At 42.3% G+C, this 20017-nt stretch overlaps 1 protein-coding gene across 2 annotated transcripts in view; it reads right to left on the bottom strand.

Annotated features, from left to right (window-relative positions):
• Window positions 1-5432: 5432 nt before the first annotated feature.
• Window positions 5433-20017, bottom strand: part of limk1a (LIM domain kinase 1a) — a 60914-nt gene continuing 46329 nt past the window's right edge. For both annotated transcript variants that reach the window (XM_072242981.1, XM_072242982.1), the window contains 8 exons: window positions 18673-18759; window positions 17403-17534; window positions 16261-16320; window positions 15042-15107; window positions 13457-13610; window positions 12485-12540; window positions 11233-11390; window positions 5433-6702 (listed from right to left, as the gene is read on the bottom strand). In XM_072242981.1, the coding sequence (XP_072099082.1) occupies window positions 6552-6702; window positions 11233-11390; window positions 12485-12540; window positions 13457-13610; window positions 15042-15107; window positions 16261-16320; window positions 17403-17534; window positions 18673-18759 (864 nt within the window). In that variant the 3' untranslated portion in view covers window positions 5433-6551. The remainder of the gene's footprint in view (window positions 6703-11232; window positions 11391-12484; window positions 12541-13456; window positions 13611-15041; window positions 15108-16260; window positions 16321-17402; window positions 17535-18672; window positions 18760-20017) is intronic.

Raw genomic sequence — 20017 nt, 5'->3', positions numbered from 1 at the left:
CAGATGGGGTTGTATGAAGGATCTTAACAGTGACGGTGGATCTGAGAGATGTTATTTGGAAACTGGGTACATTCATAGCAATTGATTTTATCTTTAATTCTCATTAGTATTTTGCTTCTCGTACATTTCACCCCATTTTTCCTTTATCCCTCCTCTTCCACCCTACTTTCACTTTTTCATAAATTTATCCCCAACTTAGCCGCATCACATTGCCATTCCCCCAGTCTGTCATTCTTCCCAATGCCTGCACTTATTTCAAATTCTTTCCCAGCTACATGCTTCTAACACACATCAATGATGGTGTGGTAACATAGTGGTTAGCATAATGTTTTACAGTACCAGTGACCCGGGTTCAATTCCCGCCACTACCTGTACGTCCTCCCCGTGACCACGTTGGTTTCCTCTGGGTGTTCCGATTTCCTCCCACATACCTGTCAGTAGGTTAATTGGTCATTGTAAACTGCCCTGTGTTTAGGCTAAGGTTAAGTTGGGGCATTGCTGGGCGGTACAGATCCAAGGCCCTATTCCACGCGATATCTCAATAAATAAATATAAAACTATGTCATAATCATTGCTCCACAACTTATTAACTACCCGCTAATATTTAAAGGCTCTTCTGCCAGTTTTAGCACTCCACATCATCCCTATACAATGACTGATTCCTTGTTGGATATGAGGTTAGATTGGTTTTGACCCTGTCCACAATGAAGTTCGAGTGCTGCACTAATCTTGTGTCTACGTGGCTCCATGTAAGCATCCCACAAAGTGGGGATTCGTGCTCCAGTAGCAAATACAGAGTTTCCATTGCTGGAGTGTACTGTTGGGCTTTTGACAGCTGAAATTGTTCAGTTTAGCAACTCCAACCAAATGGCATGGCTTCCACTACATCTGCCAGCCCATACCACCTAGCTCAGTGTGAGAGGAAGCACCCCGGACTCTGGTGATAAAGTCAATTGCAAAAGCATCTGCTGTCCTATCAGCTGTGTCCTGTGATGAAATATCCTTTGCATTGCCTGCAAGGAGGGACCACACACACACTCACTCCTCCTGCATTCCAACAGCAAAAGGCACGATTTCACATAAATAATTAAGTGTCTTACAGGCATTAATGTCTTTGTTCCCCCTCCAACTCCCATCCCAACAAGAAAGCCATTTGCAGCAGGTGAATTTAACAGACACTTTGTAGCTTTCCAGTTTCTGCACCTTAGGTCTTTTCCAGTTTTCTGGATAAATTCTTCTAGGTGAGCCAAGTGTAAAACCTGAAAAGCTTCTGGTAATGTGGCGGCACACTCAAACACAGCAGCTTCTAAGGGACCAACCAAAGGTGTTATTGTCTTTTTTTAAAATCAATCACAAGACCCTACTGGACATTAAGAATTTAAAGTACTGCAGGTCTACCTCATCAGTGAGATTCTCGTTGGCAGAGAAACTGAAGGTATAACTGTTGGTTCTGTGTTCTACACCTTCACCTGAGAGAGACGTGGTTTCATTTGGTTGTATTCATGTGTAACGGAGTGATAATTAAACGAACTCAAAATGGATTATTCTGTTGTATTGATCTCCATGTCAACCTCCCAACTCAGATACAATTAAATAGAGCATGGTTTACTGTACTCTGTTCTGCCCAAAACACTTGGATACCCAATACTGGGGCATTCTCACACACAAGGTTGCTATTCACAGTAGTCTATCACCTGGTAGCATGCATGTTGAATTCTTCAACTTTTGGTAAACTGCTTCCTGGTCATTTTCTCTCTCCTCCTGCTCTCATCACTGTCATCTCTGGCCTCTCCAAGTGCCCATTACCTACGCTTAATCCATTATCCCATCTGCCTCCTTAGATTCCATTCCATGCTCCACCCTTCTTTCCTATCAAATTCCGACTAGTCATTTGTCACTTCCATCAACTACCTCTCAAATTCCACACTATTCCCACTCACCCCTTTCCCATCTGCCTACTGCCCCTCCTCACCTGGACCCACCCTCTGCCCTTGACCACCTTATTCTGGCTATCTCACCTATCTTTCAGTCCAGATGAAAGGTCTCGGCCCAAAGTGTTGACTGTCCATTTCCTTCTGTTGATGCTGTTCAACACAAGAGTTCCTCCAGCACTTCGTGTGTTAATATATGTAGTTTTAGGTAGAGGCCAAGGTTGACCCCACACTGATCCAAGACAGCATCTCATTTGATGTCACTTGACGCTTCATTCATTCAGGAAATCAAGAGTGACTTACTTCCCATTAGCCTTAGTTTAATGTTAACCTGTCATGGACACGAGGCAATGATTTCCATCTTCTTTCTCAGACAACCTCTAAGAGGACAACATTGTTGTAGGGCTTGAAGGCTTGCATGCCTCAGTTTCCTGGAGAGCCATGTTGGCTGGAGTCAGGACCTTGTGTTTTGTTTCTTGGTAGGGTCAATCATGCCAAACAGGTCAAAGGGGAGAGGTCAGACCAAGAGTGATCCACCAATGCTCGAGGTTCAGGGCCAACAACACTGACTGTTTGTTTGTTTTTTTTTAAAAAAAATGAAACAGCAATGAAGAATCCTTCTATATCTGTGTGTGATGGTTCAGAGATGGAGGGCCTTCATTGTTGCCCTAAACGCCAGCAGCATAGTGGGCAGTAAGTTTCTCAGACAATGCGAGCTGTTGTGCTCCCCTCATGGGCCACTGCTCTGTGTTATCCACAAATCAGTTAGTTATTGTTAAATATTTCCAAGTTTTTAGCAGGAGTCACAACACAGTACAGGGATGGTGGCTATTAAAAGCCCTATTGCAGATACACCATTTAAGCTGTATAACAAAAAGAAAAGCAGAAATTTTGGGTTGAGATGAAGCTGGTTTTATTCCATTTTCCCCCATTATAATACTTTACAGACTTGCTGTCATCATCAGCCTCCCGTGTTTAAAGTGCACCATGTTCACAGCTTGAGTTTTTACAACATAAACATGAGAATTAAATGAACAATAACCGAATTCACAGAAACAATAAATTAAAACATTTTAAGGAAATGCAGGTTTTGAGTTCATGAATAAGAAGCCAATCACTGGTCCTTGGCAGCTCTGACTAAACAAGGCAAAGAACGATTCTGTGTAATGAGACTTACAGCGTTTTCATTGCAGGGTTTACAGTCGTGTTCACCTGGTCTCAAACATTCTGATGGCAAGGATTAAAGGTTTCATTTAGTTAAGACTGACACTTAAAATGAATATTATTTATTCTCTTTTACTCTATAAATAGCATATTCCTCTTGTCTGGGCGTGGCCCTCTACAATAGTGTAAAGTTTCAGTACAAAATTGACAGCATCATATGGCAAATAACATTGTTCCATATTCAAAGGGGTTTCTCCCTTGACCACTGAAGGCACCAAAATGCTGGGGGTGGATCTAGCAACAGCCCAAGCTGCCATCCTTCATGGAGGAACTGAGACAATGATTGTAAGGGAACTAACTAACCCATGGATGGCACTGAACCAAGAGTTTAATCCTGTTCCAACCAACCAGAACCCACACAAAGCAGTTTGAAGCATGGGCAGCCAGATGGACATCAGGAACACGCGAGATGAATCAAGTCTCTCACCATTCCTAAAGGACGACCACAGAAGACAATTGTAATACCCTAGCTGGCTCAGCCCAAGACCAGCGTCAAATCTTAGCTCTGTACCATACAGTACCAGATAATCTACTGTACCATATGTAACATTCTGTAAGACAGAGCTGCCCCATAATCAGCACAGGGTTTGGATAAATTGTAAGTGGAATATTTAATTAGTTTTAAACAGTGAAAAACAGTCAAATGCAAAAAATCCTTAATGTATACAATGAAGCTCCTGTAGGGCTAACATTAAAAATCCTTGGTAACTTTGAGACAATTGCTTGAACAGAACAATTTCTTGGAATTCCCGATCCTAATTTTCAAATTCTTCTCTGATATACTGGTCTATTAGCAAAGAAATGGTTGGCAGAGATTTATATCTTCTCCCACTGAAATGGAGACCATCTCACCAGTAATGCTACATAGATGTCAAGCCCACAATCTTACCTCATTAACTAATACAAACTTTGCACCTGTCAATAGGTTAGTGCTAAGCCCATACTGTGGTTGTCTCTTAACTGCCTTGTTTATAAAACATCCCTACATGCAGATTTTACTGGAACTTTAAAAAAAAAATGCCCAGTGCTGTTTGGTTGTGGAGACAGAATGTGAAGATTTTATAATGAATATTCTCACAAGTAAATATTTAAGGGTTATGCAAGGTACTAAGAACAGCGTGTTTTTTTTCTTTTCCTCAATGGTCTGAGTAGAAGAGTCTTCTGATTTTAGTTATTGGTAAGTAATATTTCAATGATTTGTTCCTGTTAACTATTTCATTACCTGAACAATCAAAGCCAAAGCTTCACTGGATTCCATCTCAGCCAAGTGGGAATATAGTCATCATAAGTTTATGTTTGGAAAGTAACCAGCTGTTAGCTTCCACATATCAGGTCAAACACAACACAGGTTATGTAAAGATCCTCAAATAGTTTCCCACTTTGTGAGTTGGCCCAATTTCAAGAGAATTCCCGCTCTAGCCACCAAGAGTGAGATTTTTTTTTTTTTTTTTTTTTTTTTTTTTTTTTTTTTAAAATCACAGCAGTTGTGTACCACAGGATTATATTGGTAAACATACACCTGGTCAGAGAGGTTTGTCTCATTCCAGGGTGGGTGACAACCAGGTCCGAGAGGTGAGAGATGTAACAACCAGTTTTTAAAATGCAGCTTGCTGTCTGTGACAAGTGTATGTGCCTGATCAGAATTTGCCTTTGTTCATCAGTGCGAAACAAGGGCTGTGATATGAAAGTAATCGGTATGAACATGGGTGGTGTAGGGTGGGGGAAAGGTAGGTGGGTTGAAAACATGGAAATCAGGCCAAGCATAATGTGGATGTTAATCTAAGGTAGAGAAGGAGAATGAATACAATCCTGAATAGAAGCTAAAAAGCAACAGCTACGCAAACTACAGGGCAAGGACTATGCAAATTACAGGGCAAGAACCATCAAGGCTGAAGAACAGAAAACAAAATTTATGGCTTTTGGGAAGTTGATCAAAATGCACTCATGCAAGGATGAAAGGTAATCACTGATGGCCACCATTTCTGGAATCAGGAGCATTACCAATAGGAGATATTTGAAGACTTGTACAGTATTGCTCTGCCAGAGGCTCTAAGCCAGAACTCAGGTTTGAAACTTAATAGACTTCATTTTACCCCAGAAAAGTCTGACATCTTGCAATCCATCGTTGATTAATAACAATGGCTGTGTTGCTAAAGCACAGAGGACCAAAACAGATCCCTGAAGCGGAAAGTTTAATAATACTAATAAAATGGTCAAATATGCAAACAAAATGAATGAGGGACCACAAGGATCCAAAAACAAAAATGTAAAAAAAAGCAAATTAAATCCAGTTTTTAATTGGAATGTTTGAAGTGGACTGAAAAATAATAAGGTGCTCTGGACTTTAAAACAGTGGTTATGTCAATGTGAACAGGAGATCAAAGACAAATTGTCCAGTCTATGTAGAAACAGGGGAAGTGAAGGAGGTTGAAACTAAATGGGTTAGTTCCAGAGGGGCTCAATCTTAATCAACGCAAGCAACTCACTGAGAAAATAATCAAATCTTGGAGTGTCCAAATTTGTAGTGGTTATTGTTTTGGGACTTGCATTCAGACAACTCCTTTCAGCAAGTTACTGACCACTTGACTCATTAAAGACCCTGAATCTTAAGTAGTAGGGCGTCACATGGCAAATTACAATCTTCAAACAATTCATTACATGAGTTTTCTAAATTATAATAGTAATTGCCAAAGCTCCCCTTAATTGCTTCCGAATTGTCACTCTATGGGATGCTTAGTGCTGATTTCTAAGTTTGTCCTCATCAGGATGAGGGGTGGTAGTGCTTGGAATGGAATGCTTTCGCTCAAGATACGCGCTATGGTCCCAGCTCGGGCACAGAATGCACACCAAGTGCAGGTTAACATCTTACTCTGCCCAGTCCAGACAGTGCTGTACATCATGACGACCTTACTGTTCTTACGCCAACCACCCTGTGGCCCCTCTTGTTAATGAGACTGCCAAGCTTGGGGCATTTCTCTACTGCAAATCCGTGCCTGCTGGGAGTGAGTACCGGTGCCAAAAGGCCTTTTACTCATTACTCCAGAGCAAATCTTTCTATAATCAGCATTTGAACAGGAACTCTGTACCAACACTAACTGCAGAATGCTTGAGGAGTCGAATATCTGGCTTGGACACCAAAGCTCCAGGAATTCCCCTGTGGAAACAGCCAACTTTCTGATTTACTGTACATGTTCTATGTCCAGCTGAATGTGGATGGCTGAGCTTTGCTGTCCCGTGAAATGTTAAAAGCTGAAGCATCACCCGGCAGGATTATAAACAGCAGCTGTGTACCCTGCATGCAGGTGAAATGTGTGCCTAAGTGAAGTTGGTCAGCTGACCATCAGCATGCTGGTGATTAACACTGATGATTCAGCCTCCTGCTCGGTGCAGCCCCCCTCACATGGGCTGCAGAAGGTTCTCCTTGCTCCTCGAGTGATTCTGGAAGAAGGACTGATCGATCTGTTCCAGGTCAGAGGTGAGTGGGAGGTGCATCTCCACATGCAGCTTCAGGGCTAAAAGCCACTGCCCCAACTTTGTAAAGGATGGCCTGTGAAAGACAAACAGGTTTCAGAACCAGTGAGGATGGGCTTAAGAAATGCAGTTCTAATGTAACATTTGACATTGATCATCAACTCTCAGATCTTTCTTCTCACTGAACTCAGCTCTTATTTGAGTAACTGCAAAACTGTCTCTTAGTTATATTTATTGGCTATTTGTTGCTAGTTGTTGATGCGTGTCTGGGAGCTGGAGACGTGCTCACAGCACATGAAAGTGATCAGATGAAGCAACGTTAATGAGATTCAATCCGCTGTCCACGAGGTTAAGGAAAAATCCATTAACAGTGGGAAGGGGAATCTAGTCACAAAAATTCAAAGTAAATTTATTACCCAAGATCATACATGTCAGCACATACTACCTTGAGATTCATTTTCTTGCAGGCATTCATAGAATAGTTGATGACAATAGATTAGATAACAAGGGAGTCAAGACAAGATGACAAGGTTGAGTACTCTGAGCTATCATATGTCCAACTATACACGTCAGTTATTCAAGTACTTGATTTTCGGCTTTTTTGGTCTATGCTGTGTATGATTAAACTACAGGAAATCCAGTTAGAAACTTCCACTGTTAACACACAAATCTGAGTGAACAGAATTACCCAGTTAAATTCAAAACCTGTTGTACATCCTATAATACTGTACCATTCTACAGCACCTCAGACTTTTTACATAATGCCTTCTAACCCCATCTTTAGGCATGGGACAAGTGTTACAGTTGGCTGCTATCATCATTATCATATCAACAATTAGCAGGAATGGTCCGTGGCAGGGGTGGCAAATGTTTTTGAGAACGTGAGCCCAAACGACTTACTCCTATAATTCGACTTGACCAAGTTCATCATTGAAAGTAATGGCTCACTTTAATATGTGCTAAACTATATAGAGTATATACTGTTATTATCACTGAATATCAAGTGTTCAATTACAAATAACAGAAGGAAAAACATAAGCAGAACGAAGCCAATGTCAATCGGCCCAGCCGTTTACTATCCAAATACTACTATGTACACCAGGTCTGCCAGGATTTCAAAATGTATCATTGAATGTCCCGTGTTCTTATAATAGTCCAGCTGGTACCAAGCCAGCGTGAGACGTCTCCTGTGAAAACATCTCACTGCCCTCAGGCTGTAAAAAAAATCATGCATCTGGTAGTAAAGATCATCATAATGGATCTTTTTATTACGGGTGGGTTTAAAGAATCGCGAGGTGGCACCACATGGCATGTACTAACACAATTTTTTGCATGCGCCAAGTTGGGCACAAGTGCCACAGTTTTGTCAGCCCACTCTGTGGTCTAGTTAGCAAATACCATATCCTCAACCAAAGCACGCCTGAGGGGTGGAGGAGATTATGAAATCTTGACGGCCTAGATAAGGCAGATGGTCAGTCTTTCTCCCCCTCGGTGTAGGGTGGTCTTAGACTCACCCCTACCCTGGGCATTTAAGATGAGAGGGGAAAGATTTAAAATAGGGACCCAAGGTACACATTTTCCACACAAAGGCGATAGGTATATGGAACAAAACGGCAAAGGAAGTGGTAAAGGATGGTACAATCACAATGTTTAAAAGGCAGTTGGATAAGATCATGGACAGTCAAATATTAAGAAGGATAAGGGCCAAGTACAGGCCATCTGGACTAGCTCAGGATGGCACCTCCGTTGGTAGGGTTGAAGTGGCTATTAGTGCACTGTATAACACCATGGCAAGGTTTTTATCTGTGAAACCATGGACAATACATTTAGAAAGGTCACTCAGGACGTAGACCCAGGGGAAACGGGTGACTTTCGGCAGTTTAGGAGGCAAAGAGTTCCTGACTACCTTCCTCAGATTCTCAGTTGTGGGCCATGAGTGGCTCAAGTCCAAAGGATTAATCTGGGCAAGCAATAGTTACGGAGACAGTTTCTGTGGTCATAAAACGTGACTCCACTCTGACATGTAACTATACAGCTCAAGAGCATCTCAGAGAAAGTGGTTACACAGCCAGAAACCTGGTCCAGTTCAGTATCAATGACACAGTTAGAGGAGGAAATGGGGACACTAGGGTCCTGATGATGGGTCTTGGCCCAAAATGTTGACTGTTCATTTCCCTTCATTGATGCTACTTGACCCGCTGAGTTCCTCCAACATTTTGTGTGTTACGAGCTTAGGTAGACGCCTTAAATAGCATGGATGAGTTGGGATGAAGGGACTGTTTTGATGCTGTTTTATTCTATGACTGAAAAGGGTTTTTTTTCCTTTATATAAAAAAAAGGCAGTAATCCCTGGATTTCCTGCCACATGCTAGAAGAGGTTAGTGCTGATGAATTTGTGGCTGGAGGGATGGTGTAGGAAGGAGGTTTTCACATCCTTGAGGAACTGGTGCTGTTTCTGAGTGACATACCAACGAGCCAGATGTATTGAACCTCAACCGGAATGGGGAGAACACGGTTAGGTGAGTGTTCTTGGGGAGGATTTCAACTTGAGAGAAGTGGGGAACCTTTGGATAGAATGAGAGAGAAAAGCTAAGCTGGAGATGGAAGACGGCAAAGAGACAGGACGAGACAACAGTGCAGAACAATGGAAAGAATAACAATAAACCACAGCATCAGGGAGGGGCAGGATGTACCAAAGTCAAAGTAAAAGAAAATAAATTAAAATTAAAGGCTCCTTATGCAGATACACACAATATTCACAAAGTAAGTAAGCCGATGGCACAAGTATAGAAACACTGTTACGGCTCACTGCTTTTACAAGGATTCAGTTCCTGGTCTGGTTACCAGGCAATTGCATGTTCAGGGGTACTTGGCATTTCAGAAAGACAAGCAGAAAGGTAAAGAAGTGGGCTGGAGCTGTTACCCAAGGACAAGATCACTGCAGTGGTGAGAAATGATATTGGCTGAGAAACTCAATTCTGATGAGTGAAATTTCAAATTCTGTTAGATGGTAAGAAACCAGTATCTTGAAATGACAGACAATTATAACAGAGATGGCAAAAGTGGAGAATGAAGCGGATTGCAGGGTGACCAGTACAGTAGGGGCAGTCATTTGAGGAAGGCTCTGTGAGATTTGACCATCATGGCTGAGGAATCCAAGGATGGTTTCAAATTCAAAAAGCCACGTCGTGTTGTACAGATTAGGGACAGGCTGAAGACTGGGAGATTTTTAGCAACCAGCAAAAGATGACAAGAAGAAAAGCAAAGTTCAATTGACATACAGATGAGCACAGCTTCACAAGCGTGCTTAAGGGGTTAGTCTCATGACAGATCCGGCAGCTAAACTAGGCATCATGAAATGTTGCAGATTGTCATCATTGCAAAAGCACAGCACATTTGGTGCATCCCCCATTTTATTATCACAGTCAAGCCAGGTTCAATGAAGAGTGCAGGAAAGTCAGCAAGCAATTGATAACTTATTCTCCCAACCAATGGGTCACAGTGAAGTTCTGCAGTACAACTATATTAAACCAGTATGTTGGCAGACTGGAGCTACGTCTCTACCAAAGTAGGTAGTAATAAGGGGGTCCTTCCCTCCGCTAGTTGCAAGTCACCCTTGGGAAAGGTGTAGCACCTGCTTAGCCCCCTGATCAGGATCATGTGAAACCATGGGAGCAGGTGGTGGATGGTTCTACAAGCAGCTGGTGCACATGACAAGTCCTGCTTATGTGACCACTGACACCAGGCAGACAATCTCCGAAGAGCATTGATAATGGCTGGGGGCTAAAGACACCGCCCAGAAGGCAATGACAAACCACTTCTGTAGAAAATTTGCCAATTATGAGACCATGGTTACACGACATATGACACAGCACATAACGATGACAACAATGGATAATTAAACGGCTAACGTGAGGAAGACATCTCCATCTCAATGATAGCAGGGTCCAGCATGCAATTACTCAGGAGAAAGCTGAGGCATTCAGTACATGTGTAGCCAGAAGTGACAATAGGTCTACCCAAGACCTTCACTTCAGCCAATTTAGTTCACTCTACATGTGAAGATACTGGAAACAGCCAAGTCTATAGGAGCATGTAACATCTCAACTTTGCTAAAAACCAGTCCTCTAAATCTAGATGCACCATCACCTAAGCTGTTTCAGTATAGTTACATGGTCATCTACCTTATTATGTGGAACATTGCCAGGTATGTCTGTTCACAATAAAATAGGACCTATACAATCTGGCTAATTACTGTTTGGTCCAAAGGTTTCGCAGATCGAGACATCTCACAAGTGTCTAAACCTTTACACTAATTGCAGTGGCATTTCAAATCCTTTTATCTCAACAAGCTGCTCAAAACTTCCCAGGTTGGACTCTATTTAAATCTTCACTCTTTAAAAGAGGAGCACATTCAGGGCAAATGTAGAACAAGGTAATTTTTGTTTCTACCACCCCAACTTTACCCTATTTAAGTCCTTCCATCCCAATTTCCCTAATGAACTGAACCATCTCCAAATGTGGCCCAAGCCTTTCCACCCTGTGGCTCAGTCACTGCACAACCCAAAATCCGCACCAAAGATCACTCAATGAAAGACAGACTTACCTTTTCTCAGGATCCAGGTCACAGCACATAACCGCAAGTGGAAAGAAGGCAGTTGGACAATCCTCAGGACAGTATCGGTCTAAGAACGCTGGGACATTCAGACCAAAGTCTGTTGTCCTGGGCAGGTAATCTGGGTCTGCATTCACTCTACCAATCAGCTTAAACAAGAGGAAGTAAAAAAAAATAAGGCCAATGTCCTCAGAGAGCTTGATCACACAAATAAACCCTATTGAAACTATTTGATTTCAACGTGTTAGATTCCATTAGTACGTTGAATCAGACACTCCTAAAATTGAGACCCAACTTCAAACAGCTGCTTTTGGAAACCTCAAAATGCTTAGCAAGATGCAAATCCAGGGCTGAATCACACAATTTTAGGAATTTAGCTCCTGACAACCAACACGGTGACCAAGTTGATGATAGGTCCATCTTATCTTTTATATGTTACATCTATTTGTACAATCAGCAATCTCTGCTAATCCTGCCTCTGATCTATTAACTACTACCTTCCTAACTTTTGAAAACAGAAGCTGCAAACAGCTCAAGCACCCAGCATCCTTTCATGTAGACGAGATCTTTATGTCTGAGCTTGGGATTATTTTGAGGTTAAGGTAGTATAGAAACACATACAAAATGCTGGAGGAACTCAGCAGATCAGGCAGCATCCATGGCCGTTTCTGGAAACACTGACTAATGGAATTAGCATCAATGGATTTAAACCAGCCATTAGCAGCATAGGCTTTTCCTCCCAGAATATATTGCTGTTACCTGCAGTATGGGCTACATGGTTTCCTTGTGTGCTGTAATAATGCTATACTGGTTCGGTTCTAAAGTTCTATCATTTTAGTGTCTCCTTTCTCCCTCAAAATAGCAGAAAATAATTCAAATTTCGATTATTTTTTTCCTAACTGATACAATGCAAAGCAAGGCCACAAAACTGGCTCTTCTTATTCTCTTAAACTTTACCCTTTCCTAATATTCCCCCTTTACTTAAGATTTAAGGGAGAAGCCTCTTGCTTCAGTTGTTTGGGGTCGTAATGCCAATCATACTGGGACAATGGAGAAAAAAATCTGGAAAAACAATGGGAAGCTTTGGGCTTCCTTTAAAGAAAGACTGTAAGCTCTTCTAACTAATAAATTAACACAATATCCTGGTTAGAATTCTCTACCACATTTAAAGAACTGATCAGGACTACATGACAACAGTGTCCCAGCCTTCAGTCAGAAACACGGCAGCTTGTCGGTTCCTTACCTCACATAGCACAATCCCAAATGAAAAGATGTCAACTTTCTCATCGTAGCTTTTTCCTGGGAAAATAATTTTAAAAAAGTGAAAATCTCTAACAGAAGTTAAGTAAAGCACAAATAAAAGACGGCAGGCAAGAAACAGATATCTGAGTGCAGAATGCTGATCCAGGGAGCTCTCCAGCATTACCAGAGGCTGACCAGAAGAGGGAGCACTGATCAATTCACAAATTTCACAGGCTGAGGCAAGCACTGAAGAGAATCAGAGGCATTAGGAATGGCTGCACCGGCTGATACTCTTCCCATGCTGTGCTCCTTGTCTGAAAATAATAATATAGGCTAGAGTAGAATGGTTTGCAGTTGACTCTGCAATGTGCTCAGCTCTCCTGGAATGGAAACACTGTGGTATTTAAATTTGTGCTCTATATCGGAGGTCAACTTTCCACCACAGATCAGACCAGAAACTAAATCTGAAACCTGTAACTTTGGTTAGGCTAAGGGAATGAGACTCTCTTTATAATAATGACTTAAAATAAGATTTAGCCATTGTTATTTCACTTGCTTAAAAAATCATGTTAAAACACAATTTATTCTGTTGATTGGAAAGAGTCCATGAAGTCTCCCCAAGGCCCATTGGACTGATATGTGGTCAGCTACCAAGCCCAGGAAACTCCACGTTCAACCACCCCCCCCCCCCCCCCCCACCAATCTGACTGCCAGCCGAAAGGATGAAGTGAATAATGAAGCTGGACTCCCTTGTTCTCAGTCATAACCCACAGATTCTTGCTGGCAAATGGTCACCTGGGGAAAGGTTACGTCCTGTAGTCACAGGATTGCCAGTCATCACTGCTCACATATAGAGAAGACCTGTGGGTGAGGTAATGGGCTAATCACAATGCTGAGAAGCCTGGGGGATAAATGAATGGATAACTTCGGGGAAGGGGGGGGGGGAGGGGGAGAGAACAAGTTGTCCACTGACCATTGATCATCTCTGGAGCCATCCAGTAAGGGTTTCCCACGACAGTGTAGCGCTTCTTCCTGTCCTGCTTCCTCATGGTGGACTGGCTTTCCTGCTTCTTATCATCGACCATCAGTCGAGATAGTCCAAAATCTGCCACTACTAATGTTTTATTCTGGGGGAAAAAAAAGTCAAGAAAAGATTTCAATTAATCGTTCTTCGATAAAGACCAAACAGCACCAGAAACAGTCATCCGAGTAACCGTCAACACCTCGTTCGCCACCCCACCAAGCAGAGACCGTTGTTGGTCCTGATGCATCATCCATAGCAGTGTCACTCTAGCCCGAGCGATCCTCCCGAATCGGGATAACCAATGCACAGACATTTCACACTGGCCTGACACTGGTAATGTGTAGGAGCCACCATCACCCTAGACCAGGGGCTCTCAACCTTTTTTATGCCAGGGACCAATACCATTAAGGGATTCATGGACCCCGGGTTGGGAAACCCTACCCTAGACCCTCTTGGCTGAGGGAGATGAAGCAGGAACAGTTAAGTATTGTAGGGTAGTAGCCATTGATACAGTCTTCAAACTGTTCATAAATAAACCCTAAGCTGTAATTAGTTTTGAAATTCTAAGAACAATTGCATGAATAAACAGCAATGCTGAAGAGCAGGCTGGGAACTCATAGCCAGAGGCCACTGGAGACGTAGCTTGGAAACCATATGCCATGAGGCGCTCTGGTAGGCACTGGATACAGGGCTGTTTTAATTAGCCTACCCTACATCAAACCAGACATCAGACATCTTCAGCTAAGATATTCTGCACCACTGCAACAGATCAAAAGGTGGTACAGGACTGGCCATTTTGCTATTTGTCACAAACATAGTCATTGGCTTATTTGTTCTGCAAATTAATACTTGGTATTCTTGTATATCTGGAGAATCAGTCCTGACAACACAGAACAGGGTTTTATCCTCAAAAGCTTTAGGAATATTGACAAACTTCCTAATCACAACAAAGCTGTTGACACATTCAGAGCTGGTCTTCTTAGTCAAAATGTGCAACAGCTGTGGATATGTAATTCTATGGAATCATTTGTCTACACACAAAATATTTAAGTAAACTCTGCAATGGCTATTGAAATTATAGTCAATGACCTGCTATAACCTTTGTACTATGAATATTAAAACATGACTTTATGGAGATTCACCCATTAGATCCTTCTGGTCTCTGGATAAAGATCTGCTGTTTGTACGGCTCCAGACACAATATGGATCTATCACAGACCCTGCCTACCACTCTTCCCTTCCAGTGGGTAGCAAGCTTCCTTTGCTGGCTAGGTGCTGGGCACAGAGTGACCATCATCACTTGGGAGTGTCTAATACATCACCCTACCTCAACACTTCTTCGGGCAGGGACCACAATCTTCAGCAACTTCTATCCTCTCCCCGCACACGAACATATGCAGTGTTCCTGCTGCCCAGGAGATGTGTTATCGCTGCAAGAATATTCAGGGTAATTCCACCCAAAAGGCCATGCAACATATCCCCACACCTGCACATTGTAGCAGATCCTTTCACACCTCACCTGGCAGATGCTTACCTCTCGCACAAGACAGTTATGGGAGTTCAAATCTCGGTGGATAATGTTCATGGAATGCAGATAGGACTGAAATTTAAAAAACACAGGAGGGTAGATGAAGAGCTTAAGAAAACGTAGCCATGTCTCCTTTAGTTTACTTGCCTGTGTCTCCTATACAACTTTGGGGAAGAAGGGAGATAAAGCACCCCTCCAAATGCGATGGGGGTGGAGGCTAACCTACCTACAATGCCCAGGTAAAATCTGTCTACAATGCTCTAGGTTATCTACAGTAGCAAAGTCTTCTGCAGAGCTACAGATACCATAAAATATCAGTGTTCTTAGAATTGGCTTTCCCATGGAATTTTATGAAGGGAAATTAGTAAAAGCTCCAATGGGTCAAGGACAGTAGAAGCAGACAAACCAGACGACTTTGTTCTTGCCAAGTGCTTGAAGGAATGGAGGCCATTTTGTGAAGCTGCTCTGTAACCTCCATTTTGTGAGCTGTTTTGTGAACTGGTTTTGCTCAGGAATAGTTCTATCAAAGTGCTTTAAAGTTGACACAGCTACACTCCTGATAACCTGCTGAACTAGAGAAAATTTCCAAATAAGAAGTTATTTGAGAGGTGTTCTTTGGTACGATGGAACATGTAGGTTTATGAATAAGGGAGTCTGTGTCTGGACTGAGTAACTTGAGCCTAGCAGCCAGCTGATTCAGAACAAAGAGACATTAATTACACTTGTAGGAGGACAATAAGTTAGTACTGGTCTGGACTACATCCGATGGGAATCTAACACAGATCAGTCAGATGACCTTAGGCCAACAAAATCAAAACGCAACATTTGAACTTATAAGGAAAGACTCTAAGAATGAAGGGCTTCAAATGCAAAGTGGCGAGAACTCTGGAGACTAACTAGTGCAGGGGCTGGGAGGGGAAAAAAGGACCAATCGTCTGGACAACAGGAGATTCTAGAATTCTTCTTGTAAGTTGTTGGCCTGGTGTCAACATAGTTATGTTGTTTGTGCAGAGACATTAAAGTGAGACCTTTAATTAAGAGTTGCCTAGTGAATAACCTAACCTAGATCTGCTGATAAGTCAACAAAAACACACACACACAAAACAATATTATTGTTATTACAAACTGTGGATTCTTTCTTGTGCTAACCCTCTCTGGATGGGTCTAAATATTGAATTTAATCTGCAGTAATCCAACTTGATCCTCCACAAGTCCCAAGACTTACCATTCCCTCGGCAATGTCCCTGGCAAAGCTCACTCGGTGATCCCACGGTAATGGAGTGTCCTACAGGAGGCAGAAAACAAAGAAAGCCCCAGTGTTATTATATTTAAGCTTTTACTGTAATAAAACAGCTCCCCGTACTTCAACTGGCTAACTGCATTCACCAACCCATGTCATTTTCCAGCAAGTCTCAGCAGCAAGGGCAGATGGAAAGTGATACTACAGACGGAGAGTAAGAAAGGAAGTTGGACAAATATAACACCAAAGGCCAGTAAAATCGTGGAGCATTTTACTCTCCTGAGAGGAGAGATTTTGGGTGTTGTGGATATTAACGAAGTTCACTGAAGCAGTACAGACAGGTTGGTGGAACACATGTCCGTATCATGCTCTGATAAACACCCTTGGAAAAGGTGTCAAATGTCACATATCAGACACATATTACGGGCAGAGTCCATAGTTCAACGACAGGACAGGCAACTGGTCGGAGAATGTACGGCACCCAGCTGTTCACCTAAAACAAGCATCAGGCCCTGTATGTAAATGATCATGGACAGCATTTTTAACAAAATATATCCCGTGCACAGCCCTGCCCTCAAAACACTGTGGGGAAATTAATCACTTCCTCTTATTATTTGAGGGCCAGGCAAACTGTCTGTTGGGATGTGACCACTTGAGTACAAGCAAGGGAAGCAACTTCCATGAACATGACGCACTGCCCCCACCAAACAAAAAGGTTCCAAACCAACTCCTACCACAGTGTGTTAATACTCTTACTTCTAATGAATCCATACTGTGTCAAACGGCATGGTAGGGAGAAGAATCAGTTTTCCTCCCACACTGTAAGCAGTGACCCCCTTTCCTATTTGGTAAGCTGTTAAAGAACTCAAACTGAAAGTTAAACAGCAGTTTACAATATGTTAAACATCAGGAGAGTTTTTGATAATTGCACCATTAGTCTGCCCACAGTTTATGACATGTGGATAGTTCTGCTGGAGACATTTTGCTTTAGAAGGTTGGTACTTTCAATAACATGGGCACAGAGCACTCAGGCAAAGGCCCAACACAACTTTAACTGATTTGCAGCTCACGGTTTTACTGCAGCCCTAGAGTAACCCGGTACACTCTGGTGCTCCATCGTCACTTACTAAATCTTTGATGATGCTTCTCAGTGTTCCACCTTTGATGTACTCTGTAATGAAGTTCAGCCTCTTGTCTTTATAAAGGACACCGATAAACCTGAGAACGTTCGGGTGGTCGAGACAGCGCATCACCTTAACCTAATTTTCAGAGGGAAAGTTTAGGCTTTATAAACAGCATGTTATAGAGAGACGAGTAAAGAACGGTCACTTCCTGTATTCTGGGGGTGGTTTCACACTCCTGCGCATCAAGGTGGAATATTTTTCTCAAAACATTATAAACTTTCCAAATTAGATCAGAAATTCTGCCGTCATTCAGTATTACAAAGGCAATTAAATGTCATGGTTTTAAAAAAACCCACAGTTATTTGTACATTGCTGTTGACAGGAGACCTCTGGATGGAAAACATTTAACTTTATTACAGTACAAAGGTAACTTTGTAAACATTTGTTGCTGCAAGTGTAAAACTTTGAAAGAATAAGATTAATGCAAGCCTGCAGTTGATCCTGCCTTGAGCTACCCCTTAGGATTGACGGGTGATTTATTACCACTCCAGTTATGCGGTTGAGGTTCTGACGAGGTGACCAGATGTGGGAATGGCTGCCTCTTCCAATGATCAAGGGGGAGGTGCCCAACAGGACAGGCAGGTGGCCTGCTGCTTCTGTCATTCGTGCTGAGCCACCATGGGACGCTGACACAACATTCTCAACACCACATTACAGGCTAGTGATTCAGCCAGATGTGGCATCTCTTCCATGAAAGAGCTGGAACAGATTATCTGTTTCAGGAGCCATAGCTCTTGAAAGACGTGAAGTGAATCACATAACCAAGTGTAACTGGTGCCTCAATTCTGAGGTCCTCACCAGGTGACCAAATGAATCTTTGAAAAGCTCCATCCCTGGCAGCAGCAATGTTGAATTGTTCAGAATATTCTGAAGGGTGGCAGGTTTTGCACCACAAGCATGTGAAGGGCTGTGGAAACCTGGCAGTGAAGTTTAGCTCCAGCCAAAGATCCAATCAACCACGATAGCACTTTACTTTGGAAAAGACTCAAGAGACCTCCCATTTTAAAAAAAATACACCCATCATAGTTCCAGTAAGCCAAACAGGTTTGTTTCACTTGCCACTTCAGAGCTTTTAACAAGTCTAATCGTACCTGCATAATCATACACAGGAGTACACAAACCTCTAAACAGGATCTTGTTATTTAAAAGGACAGTGAACCTCCAAACAGATGTTGCTGTGCTCACTGCAAAAGCGAAACTCTTATTTACCAACCTCTTTCAAAAAGGTCCTCTGTGTTTCCTCATCAAATCGGATCAGTTCCTTCATTGCCATGACCTCTCCAGTTTCTCGATGCGTCACCTGTCCAAAAAACAAGGAACCGCGATGACGGAAATGGACACAGCTGCACTGGGCGCACCTTCAACACAAACCTGAATTACTGAATGAAGGATCAGGTAGGCAATTATACACACACACAATGAATATTAACACAAGAACTACTGTTCCCAGTGGAAATAAGATTACATTTAGATTGTATGTACATTAACATATTTGGAAGAAAGTTTGGAGAATCAGGCTGAAGGTTTTAATTTATTTGTTGACAAGATGGGAAGTTGTACTTATAATATTACTTACCACTTGAAACATTTAATTAAGTGGAATTTAAGACCTTGATAAAATATTTTCAGATAATTTGAGCTGAAACAATGTCTGATTACCACTTTAGGATTGAGGGACACTGACGATAAAATGTCCTTTATTGTTTCAAGCAGTGTAAACAAGGGCAACACACACAAAATGCTGGAAGAACTCAGCAGGCCAGGCAGCATCTATGAGGAAAAAGTACAGTCGACGTCGCAGCCTGAAACGTTAACTGTTCTTCCACTCCCCCCCGCGCACTGTAGATGCTGCCTGGCCTGCTGAGTTCCTCCAGCATTTTGTGTGTGTTGCTTAGATTTGCAGCATTTGCAGATTTTTCTCTTGTTAGTATAAACAAGGACATAGATTGATAATCAGGTGTGGGGTAAATTTCATATTAAATTCTGAGATCATTTTGAGAGTTAGTCTTCACTGATGCCTTTTCCCTCAGGATTGGTTGATTATTGTCACATGTACCGAGGGACAATGCTGAACTTGGTTGTGTACGCCATCCGTACGTCAATGCTTTGAGACAGAACAAGGGAAAAACAATAACAGAATGTGGAATAAAGAGTTACAGCTAAAGGAAGTGCAGTGTGGGCAGACAATAAGCTGCAAGGCTGTCATGAAAGAGATTGCCAGTCCATTATATTGTACTTGGGTACCATTCGACAGTCTTATAAGAGCAGGAGAGAAGCTGTCATTGGCGCACACTTTTACATTTTTCATCTGCCCAGTGGAAGGGAGAAGTAAAGCAAATGCCCAGGGTGGGCGAGGTCTTTATGGTGGTTAATCTACCGAGGCGGCGAGAACTGTTGACAGCATCCATGGAGTGGATACTGGTTTCCGTGACGCACAGAGCTGTCTGCAGCTCTGCAGTTTCTTGCACTCACTGTCACAGCAATTGCCATACCAAGCTGTGATGCCTTCTCTGGTGCGTTGATAAAAATTGATGAGGTCAGAGAACAAGTGAAATTTA

This window comes from Mobula birostris, chromosome 25 (assembly GCF_030028105.1).
Source record: "Mobula birostris isolate sMobBir1 chromosome 25, sMobBir1.hap1, whole genome shotgun sequence".
In the NCBI taxonomy this organism is placed as follows: domain Eukaryota; kingdom Metazoa; phylum Chordata; class Chondrichthyes; order Myliobatiformes; family Myliobatidae; genus Mobula; species Mobula birostris.
This window is presented reverse-complemented; position numbering and strand designations above follow the sequence as displayed.